The 16,243-nt window shown below is 42.0% G+C and overlaps 1 protein-coding gene across 1 annotated transcript in view; it reads right to left on the reverse strand.

Annotated features, from left to right (window-relative positions):
• Nucleotides 1–16,243, reverse strand: part of LRRC1 (leucine rich repeat containing 1) — a 990,271-nt gene that overhangs the window by 566,814 nt on the left and 407,214 nt on the right. Inside the window, exon 6 of the mRNA XM_044063772.1 lies at nt 1,780–1,854. Coding sequence (XP_043919707.1) covers nt 1,780–1,854 — 75 coding nt within the window. The remainder of the gene's footprint in view (nt 1–1,779; nt 1,855–16,243) is intronic.

The raw sequence follows: 16,243 nt of genomic DNA on the forward strand, positions 1-16,243 counted from the left end.
GGGGAATGAGTGGTTAAAGTAGAAAACAGCATTATCTAGAGGAAGGGTTTTTAGATGGGACCAGTCAGTATGCTTTAAGCATTCGGAGAAACATCTGTTTGTTTGCCTGGTGTTACATTTCTTATAAAAATAGTGCTTATGCTTTTATTATGTGGTGTAAGTGCTTCAGGTTTTTACAACACCAAGGTTTTGACAACACAAACTTTTGCTTCTATGTTCTAAAACATTTTTTTTTTCTTTTAGCAAGGAAACACAGAAGTTACTTCTTAAACTATTTGTCCACTAAGAAGGGAATCTTGACAAACAGGAAGCCAGTTTTGTTCTTCAGTATACTTAATGTCCTGTTGTATTCTGTTTTGTGTATTTGTAATAAAAAATGTCAAACACAATCAAAGCCTTTTCTTTTTACACAAAATACTGATCATAGAAGGCAGAATGTGATAATCCACAACAAAACTAACACCATCTTCTAAATTGTGACGAAACACATTGTATGGCAGTACTATTAGGGTAGGGGGTGTTTTGTAAGTTAATGTGTAGGACTGGAGTTAGGCCAGGAATAACAGCAATGTTACCTTTGCAGTTATCTGTAGCTTTATACTTACATAACTAATACGAGTATTAAAACTCCTTTATGAATGACAGATGTATCCTTTCACAACATTTCTTTTTCTTTTGAGGTCTTGTTGGTACTGTAAACAATGTGGAGTGCCGGGTGCGCAATACATAATATCTGAAAATATGTTTTGCCAGCACATAGTACAAACCACTGCAGTGAGAATGCTCATATATAGTAACATGAGAGGATAGCACAAATAACAGAAAATTCGACCTTGCAATCTTCCATATTTTAGTCTTCATTACTTTTAACTTTCGATGTTGCCATCTCAATTACGTGCATTTTGGTGTAGTGTTAATTCAACGTACTAAAGTAAAGCCATATATATATATATATATATATATATATATATATATATATATATATATATATATATATATATATATATATATATATATATATATATATATATATATATACACACACACACACACAGCTAGATTAGTAGCTTTTATATGTGTGTGTGTGTGTGTGTGTGCACATGTTTATTGGCACAAGGCTGAAGCCCGCAGTCCTGAAATGTATAATCCTAGTAACAATATAAAAGACCATAATACTGAAGACCACAATGTCTAAAAATCTTGACTACTGACTATCCCTTACCAGTGTAAACCCAGGAATGAATGTAACATGGTTCTTGCAGGGACAGAAAATCCAGAAGTTCTTTAAGATCATTCATCTTATCTCATTTTTGTTCACAAATAGCATCCAGTGAGATCAGCACACTACCACATTTAAATTCAAAATAAAATAAATGTATGCAAACCCAGTGTTACTACTTAAAATGTGACTTAATGAACATGTTTAAAAATACATAAAAACTAAAACGGATTCTCTCAAGTTCAAATCTAAAATTCTTCGGACCAGATTCATACTTCACCTACCACTCCCACAAAATACCATGACTGACAAGTGATAACATGAGATACATACATTATATAACATACCCTTTCGTAGCAGTTATACTAAAAACATTGTATTCTGCATCTTGTATTCTACTTAAGTGGGATTGGTAAAAAAAAAAACGCAAAACATACCAGACCCTTGGGCAGCCATCATAGTCATACAACAAACACAAGGCACAATGCTAAGCCTCGAGTCCACCTGGAACAGGGTACTCAACTTTCTACAGAAAAGGATTAAAATATGGTTCGGCTTACCCCTGGCAACTCTGTCAACTGGTTTCCATCCAACCATAAATCTTTCAGGTTCAACAATGATCCAATAGACTCTGGCTGAAAAAAAAAGTAATATATTGAGAAACCTTATGTTATTAATGAAATAATTTCTACATGGACTTACAAGAACAATGCATAAAGAAAAAATATACATACAAGAACACAACTTAAAAGTGTGTGGTGAGAAAATAATCTGTAAACTGTCCTACCTAAACAGAAATGGTTCTGCGTTATAAAGTTACAGTTAAAATAGCTACACAAACAGCAAATTCTGCAGTTGAGTTACAGGTAATTTCAAACCATTAGAAATGGAAAAATTCTGTATTGTGAATATCAAACTGATTTATACAAGATGCTGGTGCGACAAATGTATTAGAACTGCATGTCATGTGTATATCAAACTGATTTGTATAGACATTTGTGTTGAAAACGTATTTGTAAAGTGCATGTGTTTGAAATGTATCCACAAAGCCTTACTGGAGAGAACAGAAATGTACATGCATTACTGTAACTGTTTAAATTTATATGTTTTAACAGTGACAACTGGAGGGCTAACCTCAGTCCAGCAAACTTAAATATCTTAGATTAAATCACTTCATAGGCTAGGCCATAAAGATGCTATCTCACAGGTTTCAATGCAGACAGAAACACAAAGTCTATACTTGGAAGCTTTCTGTATCGTCTTTGGGGTAAACGAATGACTACTCTGGAAGTGTGGAAGTATGCAGTTGTTTGCGTTTACATCACGCTATCAAAAGATGAAAATAGCGAACGCTATTTCATCAAACCTAAAATATCTATACCACATAATATCAAACATTCAGAACAGCAAATTATTTCCTTGGGAAAAAATTTGCTATTCCGAAACACATACACATAACACAAGCACACCTAAAAAATATCAGTCCACACACATACACTTACAATCCTACAACTAACCCTATACTAAACTGTACATACACTACTATCCACTTACTTAACCCCTACGGTCTGTCGCTATCGCACACTCACCTAACCAGACCCTAACCCTAACTCATCTAACCCGCACCCTAACCCTAACTCACCTAAACTGCGTCCTAACCCTAACGACTACACAATCGCACACTTACCTGAACCTGACCCCTAACTTTCCACCACAGCGCTGAAAACAGCAAAGCCACAGAACCGGCCAACCGAATTCTTTCCCTAGGAATTAATTCGGTGTTCTGCAGCTTTGCTATTTTTAGCGTTCGCTCAAAACGGGTCAATATTAGAGCATTCGAAATTTTAAAACTTTGATGTTCTGATATAGAACCAGTTGTTTTACGACTTCCAGCACCTGCCAAAGATCTGAGCAAAAACCCTTTTGTGTGTATTTTTACAGGTAGATGCCAAGTCATGCCAACTTTTAGCAATGGCGTTTTGCACGGGAACTAGAAGTAAGACAACCAGAAGTGATGTAATTCTGCAAGCTATCTCAGAAATAATATTTTAAACATTATTTTGGGAAGTCTCATAGCGAGACAGAGCATTCTGTATTCTGCCTTGGGCCTGACAACAAGAACCATTCACCACATCATCTGCCTTGATCTCTTAAGTTTTTAGGGAACAGTGATTCTCTTGGATTTAGTGAGGAATACAGTGAAGCTTAGTTTAGATATTGTTTTACTTTATTTGTCTGAGCCTGTCCTTCAATACTACTTTAAATATTCCTGTGATTTGAACACTGATGTCACTGTGAATATATACTTAGTGTTTTCTTTTTTTATTAATTATTAAATATATTTAAACCTTTCATTGTGGCTGATCTTTGTAGAGATATTTAAGTTTTGAGAGTACTTGCATATGTACTTGGTAACACTTTGTGGGCCACTCCTAATAAGCCTTGCTCTATGTCAAACTATCATTTGTATTAGCATTAATTTTGCCAGTAAAATTTGACACCCTTTTTAAGAGTCTTACAGTAGCTGGCGAGGGGTTCTGGTGGCAGTGATAGCCACCTTACTGTCTGGGCAGAAGGGGACATAGCAAGTAAACCTGTGCCAGCCTTTCCCGGGTGTATGTATATGTAAACCAAATCTCAGAGTTTGTGTGAGCTACTTGGGCAGAGACAAACCACTGGTTGGACAGAGAAGGTGCTGGAGGCCTTGGCTTGGACACTCAGCTGAGATCTCAGCTCTATAGCTGTGCCAGCTGGGAGTCATATTGAGGATCTGGAGAAAGAGGGAGAAACCAGCCCTGGACTGACTGTGGTCTCTGTGTGCCCTTAAGGGAAATTGCATTTGATGCAAAGAGCTACATCTGGAAATACTGTGTGTGTACCTGTTATCCTCCCAGTGAACATACCCCACCGGTGCCAGTGGTGAGGATTTAAGCTTTTTGATTGCTGGTCCACTGGTGAGACATCACACCATTATCCTGGATTTTTTTCCATTAAGCCCTACCCCCCCCCCCCCCCAGCAGCCAGCAAGCACAATGCAATCTTTTTATCAGTGGTCTTCAAATCTACAGCTTTTCCACTATAATCACTGCTATCCTCAGTCTCATCCTGCAAGTGAACTATAAGTTGCAGGTTAATATTTCTCCCTCTACTGGAATGACAAATTTAGCAAAGGATACATTCATCCAGCCCTGTCTGGTTACTCCAGTGTCTAAGTTCAGTAAACAAATAAAGAATGCCTGGGTCACAGTCAAGACTTAATACCTCTCTGAAAAGGAGATTGCTTTCTCCAAGAGTCTAACTTCTATAACCAAATTGCAGAATTAAAATAGGAAGTATTAGTCAATGCAATACTTTATAGAGGCTCTGATGGAAGCAATTTTTTTCCTTTGGCTAGACTTAAAAAACAGTTTGACATCCCCCTGCATAAGATGCATTTTTTTGCCTCCCGTGCTGAAGATGTCAACCGTCTGCTTCCAAGTAAAAGGAAGTGTAACTTGCTTTTCCTTTGTGCTTTATTGGACATGAGTTTCACCAACAAGGATACAAGTATCTCCCTATCCAGGATTAGAGCAGAAGATATAGAAAAGAGTGCTGCTGGCACAATGTCCTCTAACTGCTCCTAACTAAAATATACCAACCCACATTAAAATGCTTTTATAACAAATTTGTTTTTGAGCTCTAAGCTACCTAGAGTTAAGCATCTGAACATTTTTAATAAAAAAAATAAATGGATAAAAAACTTGCCACCAAAAGTTAAAGCCAAAGCAACACTAGAACAATAACAATACTTATAAAAGGCCAAGCTGATACCCACTTATTAGGATCATAGGGAATGCCAACATTTTATCTACCCACGAAGAGGAGAAGGGAGTGGGAGAGCCTACTGCATACTTCTGCCTGCTCTGACCTGGCCTCTACTTCTCCTCTGTTTTCTTTTTCCTTTTTTCAAAGGGACTTTTTCTACTTGAAGTGTTCAGAGCACAGATGCTTTCAGGAAAAAAGGCTACTGTTTGGAAATGAAATTCATATAGAAAGTGAATGGTTGTGTCACAGTTTGCACATTTTTTAACTTTCTCAACCTTTTTAAAAACTTCTTAGGAGGAAGGCCCAAATAACACAAATGCATGCAAGCAAACATTGAAAATCTGTCCCTTAATCTTACAACATACCTACACTCAGCAGTCTGTCTACCTCAGCTGGCATATGAATTCATTTCAGTCAGTTTTAGGTCTGTGTCTAAAATAATTTTAATACCCTCCATTTGTTTGAGGTTATCTGTACTGTTGTCCGCATGTATGATTTAGCAAAATTTTACACCAGATGCCCTTCCTGATGCAACTCTCCCCATTTATCCGGGCTTAGGACCGGCACAAAGAAATGCACCGGCTTGAGCAATGTTTGCACTGAGAGTGTTGATGGAGAAGTACAGAGAAGGTCAGGAGGAGATGCATTGTGTCTTTGTGGACTTGGAGAAAGCATATGACAAGGTGCCTAGAGAGGAGTTGTGGTATTGTATGAGGAAGTTGGAGTGTCAGAGAAGTATGTAAGAGTGATACAGGATATGTACGAGGGTAGTGTGACAGCGGTGAGTTCTGCAGTGGGAGTGACGGATGAGTTTAAGGTGGAGGTAGGGTTACATCAAGGATCAGCTCTGAGCCCTTTATTAGTTGCAATGGTGATGGACAGGTTGACACACGAGATCAAACAGGAGTTCCAATGGACTAGGATGTTTGCAGATGACATTGTGATCTGTAGTGAGAGTAGGGAACAGGTGGAGACGACCCTGGAGAGGTGGAGATATGCTCTAGAGAGAAGAGGAATGAAGGTCAGCAGGACTAAGACAGAATACGTGTGTGTGAATGCGAGGGAGGATAGAGGAATGGTGAGAATGCAGGGAGTAGAGGTGGCGAAGGTGGATGACTTTAAATACTTAGGATCAACAGTTCAGAGTAATGGTGAGTGTGGAAGAGAGGTGAAGAAGAGAGTAGAGTACAGGCAGGATGGAGTGGGTGGAGAAGAGTGTGAGGAGTGACTTGTGACAGACGAGTACCAGTAGGAGTGAAAGGGAAGGTCTACAAGAGTGTAGTGAGACCAGCTAAGTTACATGGGTTGGAGACAGTGGCACTGACAAAAAGGCAGGAGTCAGCTGGACGTGGCAGAGTTAAAGATGTTAAGATTTGCGATGGGTGTGGCGAGGGTGGACAGGATTAGGAATAAGTATATTAGAGGGTCAGCCCAGGTTGGAAGGTTTGGAGACAAAGCCAGAGAGGCAAGATTACGTTGGTTTGGACGTGCTGAGGAGAGATGCAGAGTATACTGGGGAAAAGATGCTAAGGATGAAGCTGCCAGGTAACAGGAAAAGAGGAAGGCCTGCGATAAAGTTTATAGATGTGGTGAGAGAGGACATGCAGGTGGTTGGTGTGACAGAGCAAGATGAAGAGAACAGGAAGAAATGGAAACAGATGGTCCACTGTGGTGACCCCTAACGGGAGCAGCCGAAAGAAGATGATTTGTTTGACGTTATCAAAACTTGGTGGTGCAACATGTAAGCAGGTGGTTAATGGCTCTGATGCCTACAGCAGCTGAAGTACACACATTTGCCGTATCTATCCAGAACCCTGCTTTATTAGGAAGGATATATTTTTAGGATGGCACCACTGGTAGGACATAGCTAAGACTTAAAACCCCACAGTGGCATATACAAAAATGAATATTTGTTATGCTACCACATTTTATAAAGGTATTTTGATTTCTTAAACCCTGCAAAATGTGTTGGGTTTTCTTAGGTGCAAGTGTCTAAGAATCTATCTCTAAGGTAGCATTATCACAGCTATTTCTGAAAGAAAAACAGAAGGACACCAGTCTGTCTGGACTCCACAATCCCTAGAAGCTCAAGATACCTTTTATATGACTGACATCTCATTAGCCTCTGCATTTAAAATGCTCTCATTAAAGTTAGTGTCTTTCCAAAGGAAACATCCTTAAGCGTTGAGCCTGCTCAGAGAGTCTTTTTCTACGTTGTACCCCAGCAGAGTTTTCAACTGGCTGAAGTACACAAGGGCTTGCCCCGCTTCTTCAATAATATCTAAATCAGATGAAAGTTCTGGTGAAAAGTTCATTTTTCTTTTCAAGACAATTAAGGTCCCTTGGATGGAGTGCTCAGTGAAAGGGGGAATGGGCCTTTGCCCCTTAGTAAAATATCCTTTGGTAAAATGACTGCATCTGGATACGAACAGGACCAGCATATGGAGGACAGATGTCTGGAATCAATAAAACATTGGAGGTTCACAATCTGACTTTGTGGGTCAAAATAATCACCTTATGACTCAGAGAATCCAGAACATAAAAGCAAGCAGTTCCAGCAAGGGATTTCACAACATGCCCCATGTGCTGGCCAACTGTAGGCATCTGGGTAGGTGAGATGCAACACACAAGTGCCACCAAATCACCACTGACCTCAAAAGGGGCACTGACAATTGAGGAAGCAGGAGACATAGGAATGGAAGCTGATGGGGGGGGGGGCAAACCTGCAGCTCTCTGCAACTGGCACCCTCATACCTTCAAATGGCCTCAAGTACCCTGCCTACACACAAACACATTGGTGATTTTCCAAACACTTCCTTTTTTGATGGTGCTTATTTTTTACGGTTTTCAACTCATGGAGAAAAGCATACCACAGGAAGGACTGTGTTCCACTGGCAAACAGCCATAAGCATCTGCTGTTCCATAAAAGTATGGAGGTTTGTGTTTCTATGGAGTAAGGTTATCTTCGTAAACAGTACATGGTGCGTGCAAGAAGAAATTAGATAATTTTTCCATGGAAAAAGGGTCACAGACATAAATTTGCTAGTGATCTTCTCCCATGGACATTGTCAGCCTTGGCAAGACTTCCCAATCTATACCAATAAAAATTATTAATAAAATAAACTCCACAATAAATAATTATGGACTGGAAAGAAAAAAAATCCAAAAAGGTATTCATGCCTCTGAAAGTGGTCTAAGTGAGTAATGAATTTAGTGGTAAGGCAAAACAGATGGTTCGGCCTGTTCTCTTATTTCAGATGTTCTACTTATGTCCTCAGAAATGGGAGGGGAGCAGCCTCCACTCTATCAATGTCTGAAGTTCTGAAAGTCTAATCAGATCACTACGGTTAACTCTCATCCAAGGTAAGCATACTACAGCACTAAGCTTTACAAACTAAATAGCTACAGTACTACTATATACAATAGGCATAACAACACAGTGGAGGATGGTTGAATGCACCTAGTGCAGCAACTATTCTATAGCAAGAACAGCCATCTTTAGAGCCTCATATACATATACTATAATGTTTATCATGTCACTGCTGCAATTCATTCATTAAATTAATTGGCTGCAGAAGGTCCGACATTCGACCTAACTTCTAGAACTCGGCAACCCCCGCTCCCAGGTGTTTCACATGCACAATCTTCGGGGATGCCAACACATTAGCTGTATAAAAAGTAACGTGTCCATGGCATATTACAGCATGCTTTCCCAAGAAAACATGAAGGTATCCACACTTTTTTCTAACAAAAAAAAAAAAGTTGCCTGAATCTCCTTGTGTTCTGACTGTGCTTCTCAAACATTTTGGAAATGCAGAGTATATTTTAATGCATTTATTAAAACTGTATTTGCCTTAATATTGCTACAACTCAAGTGCTCTAGGTTGCACTGCATCTGAACTGTTACACGGCGTTTTAGCTGCTTTTCTGTATATATAGACTTTTCTGTATACGCAGACTAGCTACTTATTCCACTGTATTACTGCCTCTTAAATCATTTTCCAGCCTTGCTTCATTCAAAAAGTTTTAAACGACTAATTTTGTAGAGTTTTAATTGCATTTACTGTTTAGGGTGACACACTCAAGTGTGTTAGCCTTTTCTGTGTTTATTTACCGAATTATTGCATTGTTTAGCCTGTTTTAACTAAAAACAAAAACAAAAAAATAAATAAATAAAACTATCTTGTTTGCTCGTTTCCCGCCTTTCCTAGCTAGTATAGCTCAAATCTCAAGCTTTGCTGGTTTCAGGACTTTATTTTCTGGGTTCAGAGCTATCCAGACCTTACTGCGGTAGAGGGAAGTCCTACTCCTTATCAGTGGGAGTGGTGAGCATTGTACTGCCTAACAAACACTAGTGGTTTCCAGCACTGAAATCTGAGGTAGCGTTATCGCCTTACAGTAAGACGCTGTCCAGTTCGATTCTCAGCTAGAGCGTCTTCTGCGTGGAGACATACGTGAATGGGCGCTTCGTTGAAGGTTCTGCGTCAGGGCTGGTAACTCGGCACGTAAAAATCAACTACCAATTATTAGCGGACCGGAGTTCCGCTGTGGCGACCCCTAACCGGGAAAAGCCGAAAGACATAGCACAGCAGATTAGCCATTTTGGGCTGATTTCGATCCCTGTCCACTTTCTGGCTTAAAAACGTGTGTGCTTGCGCATTTTTCGTATCATGCAGCACAGCTGGGCTACAGGTAAACTATCCCAGGTGCCCGAAAGTCTGCTCTTCAAATTTTCCCTTAGAACTAGCTGGTTTCTCAGTAGTAGCACTAAAATCTGAACCCCTGTGACTAGCACTTGCTCTAGTCTAGAACTTGCTGTAAAGCACTAGGAAGCCTTAAACTGATACAAGCACTCAACTCTCCTTGTTAATAAGGAGAAATTAATTGTAGGCACTAAGCCTATAATTGCAAAGTACCTTGCAAAGTTAAGGGAAAACAGCTCTTGTACTTTACAAAAAAATCACCTGAACAGGCATGTCCAAGGGTCAGCTTCTGGTGATTTCTCCAGTCCACCTGGTGAATCTGGGCATAGTGGGGCAATGCAGCTACTGTCTCATGTACACAGACAACCCTCTCCTACCACCCAACACTATAACCTGCGAGAGATGCACTTACATAGCCAAACTGGAAGCAAAGCTCTCTCCAGCCAAGATCGTGCTAGACAGTCAAGAGGAGAAGGTTAACACCTGCACTATACCTCAAGCAACACGATAGCCCTTCAAAACCCACACCATCAACACCCACACATAGCAACACTAAACCAAGATATGCAGTGGCCCTTAACATTAACCTGCTCAAGCAACAAGGACCTCTTAAGCTGAAATGCTAACAAACACTAGTCGCAACCAAACTGACACAGCTCACAACACCCAGTGTGCCACCCAACAACAGCCCCTAAGGCAAGACAACATACTTAATAACTCAACATACTTATAATTCCACCTAATACGCGGCTTCTCAGCGCTTCTGTGGATCACTAGTGATATCTGCATTGCTTACTGTACTTATTTCCTTGTTTCACTTGAAAGAAAGTTACTGTTTGTCGTTTTTGCATTTAAGTTAACTGTAACACATTGCACATAAGTTACCTGGCACTTGCTCACTAAAGCAATTATATAAGTCAGCACTAAAAATTAAAAGCACTACACCCTCACTCCCCAGTGGCCCTGGTTTTCAATTATTAAGGAATTCCCAATATTATTCTAGCATGTCCAAAGGTCAGTTGTCAATCTCCTCTCCGGTCCAGCTGGTGAATCTGGGAATCTTGAGGCAATGTTACAACTGCCTCATGCACACAGACAACCCTCTCCTCCTCCCAACAAATTCCAACACATGTGAGAGATGCAACCATACAGCCAAACTGTGGAATAACCAGTCAGGAGGAGAAGGAAACCACACTCACTACAATTCCAGTCTCACACAGACCTACCACGACAGCAAACCAAACACATAATCACACAAAAACATACTCGGAGGCTCTAAATAAAGATCTGACGAAACAGCAGAGACCTCCAAAGCAGACACCCAAGCAGCCGCTACCCCAAAACAAAACACGTGCAACACATATCTCACAAAGCCAGTGTGCCAAACAGTCACAGCCCTTAAGACTAAACAACACACCTGATACACTTGTAATAGGTGACTATCGTCAGGCACACTGACGTCCCGCTCACCGGGCTGAACAAGGAGAGGGTCACGGTGAGCAGCCTGTCGGACGCTAGGATCCGCCACATAACACAAGCACTCAGGTCACTCCAAGGCAAGTACAAATATGACTCAGTCATTGTCCATGCTGGTGTGAATGACCTGAGTCGTACCTCCCTGGACTACATGAAAAGAGACAAAGGAGCTCTCTGAGCATGTAGCCCAGGCCGGTATGACCCTGACCTTGAGTAGCATCTTACCCTCACCAAGAATGATGCCACAATATGAGGACAAGATGATCAATTTCAACAATTGGCTTAAGTACTGGTGTCAATCAAAGGGGATCCAATGCCTGTCAGCTTGGGATGATATGCTCGACAAGCCACGATGCTTCGCTACGGACGGCTTGCACCTGTCACCCCTGGGCTTTCGGATATTGGCAAAGGCTCTTGCTACCCCCAAAGTGCCTCTTTTAGGCAAGGCTCAAAAGACAAACCCACCTCCATAGGTATCACAAGGGATAAGAAACTAAGAGTAATGCTACTCAACGCCAGAAGTCTAAACCTCAAGATGCACGCACTCGAAACTCTCCTTAGCATGGAGAACATCGATATCTGTGCAAACCTGGTTCAGGGCTCCCGAGAGCACCCCAGCACTACCAGGTTATACCTCATACCATGCTTTTCGCCCCAAAACTTGGACCGAACCACAAAAGGAGGGGAGTATCGATATTCATCAAAATACCCACACCTCCAGGTTGGTGGCAAAGCACGAAGCATCAGAGACTATCCATGTGCAACTAACAGTGGGTAAAACTGCCTTCCAGTTTATAGCCTGCTACAGACCACCCTCCCAAACCCAGGAACCCCACTCGGCCTTCCTGAGAACACTGGAAAATATGAAGGTCTCTCCAAACACCATTATATTGGGTGACTTCAACTACCCAAACATAGACTGGGAGCATTACTCTAGCTCCAACACCTTAGCCCAAAGGTTCCTAGAATTTATAAACTCAAATGCTATGGAACAACTTGTTACCACTCCCACAAGAGGGGAAAACATACTGGACCTGATCATCACAAACATGGGGGCTCTATGCTCCAGACAAGAAGTGTATCCCTCACTGGTAAGATCAGACCATAAACTAATCTCACTGGATATTCACATCCCGACCCCACCCCCTGCCCAGAAAACCACAGTGAAAAACTTCTCTAAAGCAAATTTCACACTCCTCAAAACTGAGGTGGAATCCTTCAAAGCCCCCGGGCCTGTGGAAAATACGGCCCAGACCGCAGAATCCTTTATAAATGCATTCTATGAACACCTTCAGGAATGCATGGATCATGCGATCCCAAATAAAACCAAGACCCAATCCTCCAAAGGCAGACGTCCTGTCTGGTGGACCCCAGCCATAAACAAACTATACAATAGAAGGAGGAAGCTACTGATAGAGCAAAATCCCAAAAAGGGAAGGCATCATTGATCAGTATTGGCAAAAAACTACGAGCACACACAAAATTGTCTAAGGCCAGCTTCGAGAGAAAAATTGCACAGGACACTAAGGATAATCACAAGGCTTTCTTTAGTTATGTTAGGAACCTGGCTGGTAATTCCCAGACATGCTCAGAACTAGTCCAAAATGACAAAAAATACACTGAACCCACAGACATTGCCAACATCCTAGCTGACAGGTTCAGCGCAAACTCCCCCCCCCCACCAAAAGGGCAAATATCTATCCCAGCAGAGTGCTGCCCCCTGACATCTCAGATGCTCAGGTAAGAGCCGCTCTCTCCAAAGCAAAAAACACAGCATCAATGGGACCAGAAGGTGTCCCAGGCTGTGTCCTACATGAACTCCAAGAAGAGCTAAACCCAAACATAAAACTACTGTTCAATCTCAGCCTTACTACAGGATATGTGCCCAAAGAGTGGCGTACAGCAACAGTGATCCCTCTCCATAAAGGTGGTGCCTCAACGGATCCTGGAAACTATCGCCCCATAAGCCTGACTAGCTTAGTCAGCAAAGCTATGGAAAGGATCATCATGGACCTCATAAATAAAGATATTGGGGGCCTACAAACACTGGATCCTACCCAGTTCGGCTTTGTTAAGGGCAGATCCTGCCTCTTAAACCTGGTTGATTTCTTTGAAACAGTCACCAAGGCCATTGACGAGGGGAAGGTGGTCCACACAGCCTACCTGGACCTCGCAAAAGCCTTCGATACAATACCCCACTCGGGCATTATAGATAAGCTCACCAGCTTAAATATAAACCCCTATGTCACTAGATGGATTGCAAACTGGCTCAAGGACAGAACCCACATGGTTAGAATTGCTGGAGCCATGTCAGACTCCAAACTAGTTACAAGTGGTGTCCCACAAAGCTCAGTCCTGGGACCTCTCTTGTTCGGTATATATTTCTCGGAGGTACAGGCCAACACAGAAGGACTGTGGCTGACCAAGTTCGCAGATGACTGTAAACTGGGTGCCATAATCGACTCTCCAGCCGACACAAGCATCCTCCAAAAGGGCCTCATAGAAACAGACAACTGGTGCCAGAGCCATGGCCTCAAGCTAAATGTCAAAAAGTGTATAGTCATCCCCTTTGGCAAAAACAAAGTGCCCACAAATTACCACATAGGTGGTAATCCATTAAGTACAGAAGAAGTAATTAGGGACCTGGGGACCCAAGTTGATAGCAATCTCTCATTTGACAACCACGTGGCCAAAGTGGTTAGAAAAACATTTTATATAGCCCACCTAATCATGAAGGGATTCACATCTAGATCAGGGGAGGTCATCGTGCCTCTTTACTCATCCCTCATCAGGCCCATAATTGAGTACAATGCCCCTTTAGGGATGTACCTTACCAGATACCTGCAGCAACTGGAAAGACCCCAAAAGTACCTCACCAAGAGGATCAAAGGGCTCAAACAGATGCCATATGCTGCCCGGTTAAAGAAACTCCAGCTCTACTCAGTGGCATGCCGCCTGTTCAGAGGCGATCTGTGCCTGACGTATAAAGCCATGTCCAACCCGGAATTAATGGACATGCTGCACCTCAGAAAATCCAAATCCCATCGAGCTACGCGCTCGAGAGACTTGAACCTCAGCACTGAAATAAATAGGACATGCTGGAGGGACAGATTCATAACCCAGAGGCTCCCTTCACTCTGGAATAAAATCCCAGTCCAAGTTAGGAGAGTCCCTCATTGACTCTCTTAAAGAGGAATCTTGATGAGTGGATGGGAGATCGTAGGTTTACCCCGGGTATCACTTCTGTGTCACTGTTAGACAGAGGCACAGTATACTAACCTCAAAAAAGGGCATAGCAAAATAAATTTAAAATGGGTGGCAAAAGCCAAACACATTCTGGCTAGGCTTATAAATGCCCTAGGGCAGATAGCCTAGTATGAACCTATAAACCTATACCCAACACTTTAGTCATAGGTGACTCTATAGTCAGGCACACTGATGTCCCACTCACCAGGCTGAACAAAGAGAAAATTACAGTCAGCTGCCAGTCAGGTGCCAGGATCCACCACATAACGCATGCACTCAAGTCACTCCACAACAAGTACAAATATGACTCTGTCATTGTCCATGTTGGAGTGAATGACTTGAGACGTACCTCCCTGGACTACATGGAAAGACACATGGAAGATCTCTCTGATGATGTAGCCCAGGCAGGTATGACCCTAACCCTGAGTAGCATCCTACCTTCGCCCAGAATGATACCACAATATAAGGACAAAATGATTGACTTCAACAATTGGCTAAGCTTCTGGTGTCATTCAAAGGGGATCCAGTATCTGCCTGGGATGACATGATCGACAGACCATGATGCTTTGCCAGAGATGGTCTGCACCTGTCACCCCTGGGATTCAGGTTACTGGCTAAGGCTCATGCCACCCCTTATAGTGCCTTTTTTATTCAAAGTTCAAAGGACAAAATCCACCGCCGTAACAGGTACAAGCATGCAAAATCTGAAGGTAATGCTATTCAATGCTAGATGTCTAAACCTCAAAATGCACTCTCTGGAGGCACTCCTAAAAATGGAGAACATCGATATCTGTGTAGTAACAGAGACCTGGTTCAAGACTCCAGAGAGCACCCCTGCAATACAGAGCTACAACTCCTACCACACTTTTCAGCCACCAAACCAAGACCAAAACACTAAAGGTGGAGGAGTGTCCATATTCACCAAGGATATTCACACCTCCAGGCTAGTTGCCCAACACAATGCATCTGAAATTCTCCAGGTGCAACTAACACTAGGTAAGACTGCAATCCAAATTGTAGCTTGCTACCGATCCCCCACCATGCTCCAAGATTCTCACTACAACTTTCTAAACATATTTTATTAAGATACAACCAAACACCCTAATACTGGGTGATTTCAACTACCCTGCCATTAACTGGGAAAACTACTCGGGTACCAACACCTTTTTGCAATGGTTCTTGGAATTCATAAATTCCAATGCCCTGGATCAGCTAATCCATTGTTCCACCAGGGGCTCCAATATCCTAGACATGGTCATTACCAACATGGGAGATAGATGCTCCACAGCAGTGGTCACCCCCTCATTGGTCAGGTCTGACCATAAGCAAATCACCCTTGACAGCCACATCCCACCCCCCAGTAAGGAAACCTCTGTAAAAAAAAACTTATCCAAAGCAAACTTCATGCTACTCAAGTCAGAAGTGACAAACTTAATGGTACCCATCCAGATGGGAGCTGAAAGTTCAACTGCTGAATCCTACACTAAGGCACTGTATGAGCACATCCACTTGTGCATGAGTCATGCCATCCCAAATAGAACCAAGACGCTCCCCTCCAAAAAAAGAAAGCCAATCTGGTGGTCCCCTGCCATAAACAAATTATACAACAGAAGGAAGTAACTGTTGCACAAAAGAGGAAAATCCCAGGATGCAAAAAACTCCCTTACCAGCCTCAGTAAGAAGCGGAGATCCCTCATAAAATCCTCCAAAGCTAGTTACAAAAATAAAATTGCCAAAGATTCCAAAGACAACCACAAGGCATTCTATAGTTATGTCAAGAATCTAAATGGCAATG

This window comes from Protopterus annectens, chromosome 2.part2, assembly GCF_019279795.1.
Source record: "Protopterus annectens isolate FY-2018-M chromosome 2.part2, PAN1.0, whole genome shotgun sequence".
Classification (NCBI taxonomy): domain Eukaryota; kingdom Metazoa; phylum Chordata; order Ceratodontiformes; family Protopteridae; genus Protopterus; species Protopterus annectens.